This window comes from Oncorhynchus mykiss, chromosome 25, assembly GCF_057628025.1.
Source record: "Oncorhynchus mykiss isolate SJ-2025 chromosome 25, ASM5762802v1, whole genome shotgun sequence".
NCBI classification, from domain to species: Eukaryota; Metazoa; Chordata; class Actinopteri; order Salmoniformes; family Salmonidae; genus Oncorhynchus; species Oncorhynchus mykiss.
In genome coordinates this window covers 92,975,649-92,985,763 of record NC_143046.1, presented here as the reverse complement: position 1 = coordinate 92,985,763, position 10,115 = coordinate 92,975,649, and the positions used below count along the sequence as shown (strand labels likewise).

General features: G+C 41.0%; 1 protein-coding gene across 1 annotated transcript; it reads left to right on the top strand.

The window, feature by feature from the left end:
• The first annotated feature begins 1,748 nt into the window (after nt 1-1,748).
• foxi2 (forkhead box I2) lies at nt 1,749-9,207 on the top strand. The gene is made up of 2 exons (XM_090219229.1): nt 1,749-2,674; nt 6,445-9,207. Exons 1-2 carry the CDS (start codon nt 2,107-2,109, stop codon nt 7,134-7,136), a joined length of 1,260 nt encoding a protein of 419 aa, XP_090075355.1. The 5' UTR covers nt 1,749-2,106; the 3' UTR covers nt 7,137-9,207.
• The last annotated feature ends 908 nt before the right edge of the window (nt 9,208-10,115 follow it).

Here is a 10,115-nt window from a genome sequence, read left to right as displayed (position 1 = left end):
GTCAGAAGTTTACATACACTCAATTATTATTTGGTAGCATTGCCTTTAAATTGTTTAACTTGGGTCAAAAGTTATGGTTAGCCTTCCACGTGCTTCCCACAACAAGTTGGGTGCATTTTTGCCCATTCCTCCTGACAGAGCTGGTGTAACTGAGTCAGGTTTGTAGGCCTCCTTGCTCGCACACACTTTTTCAGATCTGCCCACACATTTTCTATAGGATTGAGATCAGGGCTTTGTGATGGCCACTCCAAAACCTCGACCTTGTTGTCCTTAAGCCATTTTGCCACAACTTTGGAAGTATGCTTGGGGTCATTGACCATTTGGAAGACCCATTTACGACCAAGCTTTAACTTCCTGACTGATGTCTTGAGATGTTGCTTCAATATATCCACAATTTTCCTACCTCATGATACTACTTTGTGAAGTGCAACAGTCCCTCCTGCAGCAAAGCACCCCCACAACAGGATGCTGCCACCCCCGTGCTTCACGGTTGGGATGGTGCTCTTTGGCTAGCAAGCCTCCCCCTTTTTCCTCCAAACATAATGATGGTCATTATGGTCAAACAGTTCCATTTTTGTTTAATCAGATCAGAGGACATTTCTCCAAAAAGTACGATCTTTGACCCCATGTGCAGTTGCAAACCATAGTCTGGCTTTTTTTATGGCAGATTTTGAGCTGTGGCTTCTTCCTTGCTGAGCGTCTTTCAGGTTATATCGATATAGGATATATCGTTTTACTGTGGATATAGATACTTTTGTACCTATTTCCTCCAGCATCTTCACAGGGTCCTTTGCTGTTGTTCTGGGATTGATTTGCACTTTTCGCATCAAAGTACGTACATCTCTAGGAGACAGAATGCGTCTCCTTCCTGAGCGGTATGACGGCTGCGTGGTCCCATGGTGTTTATACTTGCGTACTATTGTTTGTACAGATGAACGTGGTACCTTCAGGCGTTTGGAAATTGCTCCCAAGGATGAGCCAGACTTGTGGAGGTCTACAATTTTTTTTATGAGGTCTTGGCTGATTTCTTTTGATTTTCCCATGATGTAACGCAAAGAGGCACTGAGTTTGAAGATAGGCCTTGAAATACATCCACAGGTACACCTCCAATTGACTCAAATGATGTCAATTTGCCTATCAGAAGCTTCTAAAGCCATGACATAATTTTCGAGAATTTTCCAAGCTGTTTAAATGCACAGTCAACTTAGTGTATGTAAACTTCTGACCCACTGGAATTGTGACACAGTGAATTACAAGTGAAATAATCTGTCTGTAAACAATTGTTGGAAAAATGACTTGTGTCATGCACAAAGTAGATGTCCTAACTGACTTGCCAAAACTATAGTTTGTTAACAAGAAATTTGTGGAGTGGTTGAAAAAACGAGTTTTAATGACTCCAACATAAGTTTATGTAAACTTCCGACTTCATCTGTATAAGCCTTTAATCTCCCATTTATTCTCTCAATAAACAAGTTAATTGACATGCTTTGAATGTCTATTATTAGAAACTATTTAAATGCATATTTATATTATTATAAAAATGATATGTATATGTAACCGATGTGAAATAGCTAGCTAGTTAGCGGGGTGCTAATAGCGTTTCAGTCGGTGACGGTCCGCTTTGCTCTACAAGGGCTCGAGGGTGGCTGTTGTTGATGTGTTCAGAGGGTCCCTGGTTCCAACCCAGGTAGGGGCAAGGAGAGGGACGGAAGCTGTATTGTTATATATCATAATAGTAGCCTTCTAATTATAACAACATTTAGGTTTAAGGCTTTGGATAAAATAATCGGAGGTATTTTATATATTAGACCTATTCTACTGACGCTGATTTGAATCATTTTCAGGTCATATTTTTCATTGGATATTATGTTTTAAGGAAACCGTCACTGTCGAGTTCTTCTCTTTCTCACCTCTGCATGTCGGTTCAAGTTCCATGACCACACCCCCAACCAGTTAGTGGGTGTCTATTGGCTTTTAGAGATGATCTGTCTGAATGAGAAACTGTCGGTCTGAAGTTATACAATCTGGTACTTGTTGCTGCTGTTGCTTGTTCATCCGTTCTGACCCGTTACTGTAGCGTCTTGGGGTTGTCCTCCCGCGTGGAGCATGAACTCCATCGACCCTTCAGTCCACCACACCTCCTCTCCATCCGCCAGCTCTCTCCAACCCCAGCCCAAGGGCGCCCAGGAGCCGCAGGAGATGGCTGTCTACTGCGACAATTTAAACATGTATCACCACCAGCAGAGCTTCCAGGGCGCACAGAGGCCGTCTGGATACGGTTTCGGAGATTACACATCCTCCCCCAACCCATACCTTTGGCTGAACAGGCCCGCTGTCAACTCCGCATCCTTCATGCCGCCTTCCTACGGGACACAGCGGCAGTTCCTCACCAACTCCCCCGGGTTCGGGGGTCCAGACCTGGGTTGGCTGTCCATCGCCAGTCAGGAGGAGTTGCTAAAGCTGGTCCGTCCTCCCTACTCCTACTCTGCGCTCATCGCCATGGCGATCCAGAACGTGCACGAGAAGAAGTTGACCCTGAGTCAGATCTACCGGTATATCGCTGATAACTTCCCATTCTACAAGAAGAGCAAGGTGGGGTGGCAGAACTCTATCCGACATAATCTGTCACTTAACGACTGTTTTAAAAAGGTCCCCCGTGATGAGGATGACCCAGGTATTATAATTATATTATATTATTGTAACATCTATTTGTAACCTATAAATGTTCTAGCCCCATGTGTAGATATAATGTTATATGTTAATGACTCAGATGGGCTATGTGATGTTCAGCTGTTCGTTAGAAATCCTATACAAACACGTGTAAAAGCGTAGGCCTATGACCGATTGAACAACTCGATGTAGGCCGGTTGCAGGCTATCATGTCAGTTAAAACCAGTTGGATGAAATAAAGGCTTATCCCATATCCTGGTAATTGTTAATTTTCTACTTTCAAATTGTTCCCTCAACGTTGAAGGCTAGAATGCGTATTATAGTGCTTATTTTGTGGAAATTAAATATATAAAGTCTTATTAGCAGGACAATTATATTGTAACGACACTGGGTTTATATGCGCGGAAATCGACTCTGCCGCTTAGGCATGCTTTTGCGCGCCGGACCTCGGGCTAGAAGGTCGAGAGTTCGAGACCTGCTCCCTGCCTGTCTCATTACAATATGACATTCCATAGATTTAGGATGTGAAGAGTCTAATATAATGCATGAATGGTCTTCTGCTCTATCATGGGAAGTATAACTATGTGGCAATACATAGATTATAATATACAGAGCCTTCACAAAGTATTCACACCCCCAAATGTTGTTCAAATGTTGTTGTGTTACAGCCCTAATGTAAAATGGATTAAATCGAGATATTGTGTCACTGGCCTATACACAATACCCCATAATATCAAAGTGGAATTAATTAAATTAATAAAAATTTAAATGCTGAAATATCTCGAGTCAATAAGTATTCAACCCCTTGGTTATGTCAAGCCTAAATAAGATCAGGAGTAAAAATGTGCTTAACAAGTCTCATAATAAGTTGCATGGACTCACTCTGTGTGCAATAATAGTGTTTAACATTATTTTTGAATGGCTACCTCATCTCTGTACCCCACACATACAATTATCTGTAAGGTCCCTCAGTCCAACAGTGAATTTCAAACACAGATTCAACCACAAAGACCAGGGAGGTTTTACAATGCCTCGCAAAGAAGGGCACCTATTGGTAGATGTAATCGCTGCCAAAGGTGATTCCAACATCTATTGACTCAGGGGGTTGAATACTTATCTAATCAAGATATGTTAGTGTTTTTTTTTCTTCCAATGTGACATTACAGAGTATTTTGTGTAGATCATTGACACAAAAAAAAAAGACAATTGGATCCATTTTAATCCCACTTTGTAACACAACATAATGTGGAAGAAGTCAAAGGGTGTGAATACTTTCTGAAGTGCCTGTATATTATTCTATAGGTTCATCCCAACGGTTTGTTAGAAATAGGAAACGTTAGGGATGAGCTTGTTATTAGAGGCTTCACGCGCATAATGAGTGGACATTCAGTTTCCTACCATGGCAGGTTATAGATAAACGATTAACTGAAAGGTTGCTGGATCGAATCCCCGAGCTGACAAGGTAAAAATCTGTCGTTCTGCCATGGGCGCCGTGGATGTTGATTAAGGCAGCCCCCCCCCCCCCCCACGCACCTCTCTGATTCAGGGGGGTTGGGTTAAATCAGAAGACACATTTCAGTTGAAGGCACTCAGTTGACTAGGAAACCCCCCTTTCCTTTCCCATTGTGTGAATGTCTACATTCCATATAAAGGAGAGGCTCGTCAGTGTTTTATTCCTGCACCCAACACAACCTTCAGACTTTACCCAAGTCCTCATTTCTTTCATCTGTAATATTGTTTGGCCCAGCAGCAGTATTCTCAAGATGAGCATGTCACTCTGTGGTTCTTCATTGCATTCCTTTATATGGAATTGCATTCGGAAAGTATTCAGACCCCTTGACTGTTTCCACATTTTGTATTCTAAAATGGATTCAATTGGGTTTTTCCTCCATCATCAATCTACACACAATACCCCATAATGACAAAGGAAAAATAGGTTTTCAGAAATGTTAGGAAATATAGACAAAAATAAAACAACAAAAATATGACATTTACATAAGTATTCAGACCCCTTACTCAGTACTTTGTTGAAGCACCATGCTTCCCCGTAGGGATGGTGCCAGGTTACCTCCAGATGTGACGCTTGGCATTCAGGCCAAAGAGTTCAATCTTGATTTCATCAGACCAGAGAATCTTGTTTCTCATGGTCTGAGAGTCTTTAGGTGCCTTTTGGCAAACTCCACGAGGGATGCCGTGCCTTTACCTGAGAAGTGGTTTCCGTCTGGTCACTCTACCATAAAGGCCTGATTTTTGGAGTGCTGCAGAGATGGTTGTCCTTCTGGAAGTGTATCCCATCTCCACAGAGAAACTCTGGAGTGACCCCCGATGGCTCAGTTTGGCCAGGCGGCCAGCTCTAATAAGAGTCTTGGTGGATACAAACTTCTTCCATTTAAGAATAATGGTTTTTGCTCTGACATGCACTGTCAACTGTGGGACCGTATATAGACAGGTGTGTTCCTTTAAAAATCATGTCCAACCAATTGAATTTACCACAGGTGGACTCCAATCAAGTTGTAGAAACATCTCAAGGATGATCAATGGAAACAGGATGCACTTGAGATCCATTTAGAGTCTCATAGCAACGAGTCTGAATACTTACGCAGATAAGGAATTTCTGTTTTTATTATTAATACATTTGCAAAAATGTATAAAACCTGTTTTTGCTTTGTCCTTATGGGGTATTGTGTGTAGATTGATGAGAATTTATTTTTTGGGCTCCCGAGTGGCGTCAGAGGTCTAAGGCACTGCGTCACTACAGTCCCTGGGTCGAATCCAAGCTGTATCACATCCGGACGTGATTGGGAGTCCCACAGGGTTGCGCACAATTGGCCCAGCGTCGTCCAGGTTTGGCCGGGGTAGGCCGTCATTGTAAATAAGAATTTGTTCTTAACTGACTTGTCTAGTTAGATAAAGGTAAAATAAAAATAAATAAAAAAGACAATATTTAATCCATTTTAGAATAAGGCTGTAATGTAACAAAATGTGGACAGAAGGAAGGGTTCTGAATACAGACGCCCTGTATAGACTAAATATACTGTAAATTATATTATATATACATAATACTGATGTGAAAATAAATATACTGTAAATTATATTATATATACATAATACTGATGTGAAAATAAATATACTGTAAATTATATTATATATACATAATACGGATGTGAAAATACATATACTGTAAATTATATTATATATACATAATACTGATGTGAAAATAAATATACTGTAAATTATATTATATATACATAATACTGATGTGAAAATAAATATACTGTAAATTATATTATATATACATAATACTGATGTGAAAATAAATATACTGTAAATTATATTATATATACATAATACGGATGTGAAAATACATATACTGTAAATTATATTATATATACATAATACTGATGTGAAAATAAATATACTGTAAATTATATTATATATACATAATACTGATGTGAAAATAAATATACTGTAAATTATATTATATATACATAATACTGATGTGAAAATAAATATACTGTAAATTATATTATATATACATAATACGGATGTGAAAATATATATACTGTAAATTATATTATATATACTTAATACTGATGTGAAAATAAATATACTGTAAATTATATTATATATACATAATACTGATGTGAAAATAAATATACTGTAAATTATATTATATATACATAATACTGATGTGAAAATAAATATACTGTAAATTATATTAAATATACATAATACTGATGTGAAAAATAAAAGGTATATTTTTTCATGTTCCAGGTAAAGGGAACTACTGGACGTTGGATCCTAACTGTGAGAAGATGTTTGACAACGGGAACTTCAGGAGGAAGAGGAAGCGCCGCTCCGACTCCACTAACAGCACCAAGACAGAGGACGGCCAAACCGCCCCGCCCATCAAGACCTTTGACAGCCCCCAGCTCCTAGGCACCGCCTCCCCAGACATGGAGGTGGTCAGTGAGGGTCATAAGAGCTCCTCCCCCCTAAGCCTGGTGTCCAGCGCTCCGTGTTTTAACAACTTTTTCAGCAGTATGGCTGGGCTTGGCCCCGGGTCCTTGGGCTCCGGGTCCCTAGGTGCCTCTAGTCCCCCCAGCAGACAGACTGGCTCTCTGGGGTTGGTCAACGAGCTGACCAATAGGAACATTACAGCCCTCCATAGCAGCCCATACCACAACCACACCACCCACACCCCGACGCAGGCCCCGGGCCAGGACTACCCGGGGGTCTCAGATTCAGGCCACGGGGTCCACGGTCACCCAGCAGACAACCTGTCTCACTTCAACAGAGGAGTGTGCTGCAATACCTTCAGCGGAGGGGGGCAGGAAGGACAGTTCAACAGCCACTTCTACAACAGCTTCAGCGGAGGGGGGCAGACAGGACAGTTCAACAGCCACTTCTACAACAGCTTCAGCGTCAACGGTCTAATATACCCCAGAGAGGGCACGGACGTGTAGCATATAATGTATAACGTGTATTTGTATTCATATTTATTACGGATCCCCAGTAGTTCCTGCCAAGGAAGCATCTACTCTTCCTGGGGTTTATAATGGATCCCCAGTAGTTCCTGCCAAGGCAGCAGCTACTCTTCCTGGGGTTTATAATGGATCCCCAGTAGTTCCTGCCAAGGCAGCAGCTACTCTTCCTGGGGTTTATTACGGATCCCCAGTAGTTCCTGCCAAGGAAGCATCTACTCTTCCTGGGGTCCAGCAAAATTAAGGCCGTTTATCATTTTTTTTTAAACATTACAATACATTCACAGTTTTCACAACACACTGTGTGCCCTCAGGCCCCTACTCCACCACTACCACATATCTACAGTACTAAATCCATGTGTATGTGTGTAAAGTGCATATGTTATCGTGTGTGTGTGTATGAATGTGTCTGTGCCTATGTTTGTGTTGCTTCACAGACCCCGCTGTTCCATAAGGTGTATTTTAATCTGTTTTAAAATCGAATTTTACTGTTTGCGTCAGTTACTTGATGTGGAATAGAGTTCCATGTAGTCATGGCTCTATGTAGTACTGTGCGCCTCCCATAGTCTGTTCTGGACTTGGGGACTGTGAAGAGACCTCTGGTAGCATGTCTTGTGGGGTAGTCAGGGTGTCTGAACTGTATGCTAGTAGTTTAAACAGACCTCTGGTGGCATGTCTTGTGGGGTAGTCAGGGTGTCTGAACTGTGTGCAAGTAGTTCAAACAGACAGCTCAGTGAATTCAACATGTCAATACCTCTCACAAATACAAGTAGTGATGAAGTCAATCTCTCCTCCACTTTGAGCCAGGAGAGATTGACATGCATATTATTAATGTTAGCTCACTGTGTACATCCAAGGCCAGCCGTGCTGCCCTGTTCTGAGTCAATTGCAATTTTCCTAAGTCCTTTTTTGTGGCACCTGACCACACGATTGAACAGTAATCCGGGTGCGACAAAACTAGGGCCTGTAGGACCTGCCTTGTTAATAGTGCTGTTAAGAAGACAGAGCAGTGCTTTATCATGGACAGACTTCTCCCCATCTTAGCTACTGTTGTATCAATATATTTTGACCATGCAATCCAGGGTTAGTTTAGTCAGCTCAACTTGCTCAATTTACACATTATTCATTACAAGATTTAGTTGAGATTTAGGGTTTAGTGAAAGATTTGTCCCAAATACAATGCTTTCAGTTTTTTAAATATTTAAGACTAACTTATTCCTTGCCACCCATTCTGAAACTATCTGCAGCTCTTTGTTAAGTGTTGCAATCATTTCAGAAGCTGTAGTAGCTGACGTGTATAGATAGACACTGGCTTTACTCAAAGCCTGTGTCATGTCATTAGAAAAGATTGAGAAAGTATTGGGCCTAGACAGCTGCCCTGGGGAATTCCTGATTACCTGGATTATATTTGAGAAGCTTCCATTAAAGAACACCCTCTGTGTTCTGTTAGACAGGTAACTCTTTATCCACATTATAACAGGGGGTGTAAAGCCATAACACATAGTTTTTGCCAGCAGCAGATTATGATCGATAATGTCAAAAGCTGCACTGAAGTCTAACAAAACAGCCTCCATTATATTTTTATCATCAATTTCTCTTAGCTAATCATCAGTAATTTGTGTACGTGCTGTGTATGTGCTGTGCTTGTTGAATGTCCTTCCCTATCAGCATGCTGAAAGTCTGTTGTCAATTTGTTAACTGTAAAATAGCATTGTATCTGGTCAAACACTATTTGAGCCAGTAAAGGGGGATTCACTATTCTCAGGTAGCAGAATGACTTTAGCTTCCCTCCAGGCCTGAGGGCACACGCTCTCTAGAAGGCTTAAATTGAAGATGTGGCAAATAGGTATGTCAATATCATCTGCTATTATCCACAGTCATTTTCTCTCCAGATTGTCAGACCTTGGGTGCTTGTCATTGTTGATAGACAACAATTATTCTGTTCACCACTTTCACACTCACGTTACAGAATTCAAAATTACAATGCTTGTCTTTCATGATTTGGTCAGATATACTTGGATGTGTAGTGTCAGTGTTTGTTGCTGGCCTGTAATCCCTCAGTTTGCTAATCTTGCAAATGAAAAAATAATTAAAGTATTTGGCAATATCAGTTGGTTTTTATTTATTTAATTCACCTTTATGTAACCAGGTAGGCAAGTTGAGAACAAGTTCTCATTTACAATTCCGACCTGGCCAAGATAAAGCAAAGCAGTTAGACACATACAACAACACAGAGGTACACATGGAGTAAAACAAACATACAGTCAATAATACAGTAGAAACAAGTCTATATATAATGTGAGCAAATGAGGTGAGATAAGGGAGGTAAAGGCAAAAAAAGGCCATGGTGGCAAAGTAAATACAATATAGCAAGTAAAACACTGGAATGGTAGATTTGCAGTGGAAGAATGTGTGAAGTAGAAATAGAAATAATGGGGTGCAAAGGAGCAAAATAAATAAATAAATAAAATAAAATAAATACAGTAGGGAAAGAGGTAGTTGTTTGGGCTAAATTATAGTTGGGTTATGTACAGGTGCAGTAATCTGTGAGCTGCCCTGACAGCTGGTGCTTAAAGCTAGTGAGGGAGATAAGTGTTTCCAGTTTCAGAGATTTTTGTAGTTAGTTCCAGTCATTGGCAGCAGAGAACTGGAAGGAGAGGCGGCCAAAGGAAGAATTGGTTTTGGGGGTGACCAGAGAGATATACCTGCTGGAGCGTGTGCTACAGGTGGGTGATGCTATGGTGACCAGAGAGATATACCTGCTGGAGCGTGTGCTACAGGTGGGTGATGCTATGGTGACCAGAGAGATATACCTGCTGGAGCGTGTGCTACAGGTGGGTGATGCTATGGTGACCAGAGAGATATACCTGCTGGAGCGTGTGCTACAGGTGGGTGATGCTATGGTGACCAGAGAGATATACCTGCTGGAGCGTGTGCTACAGGTGGGTGTTGCTATGGTGA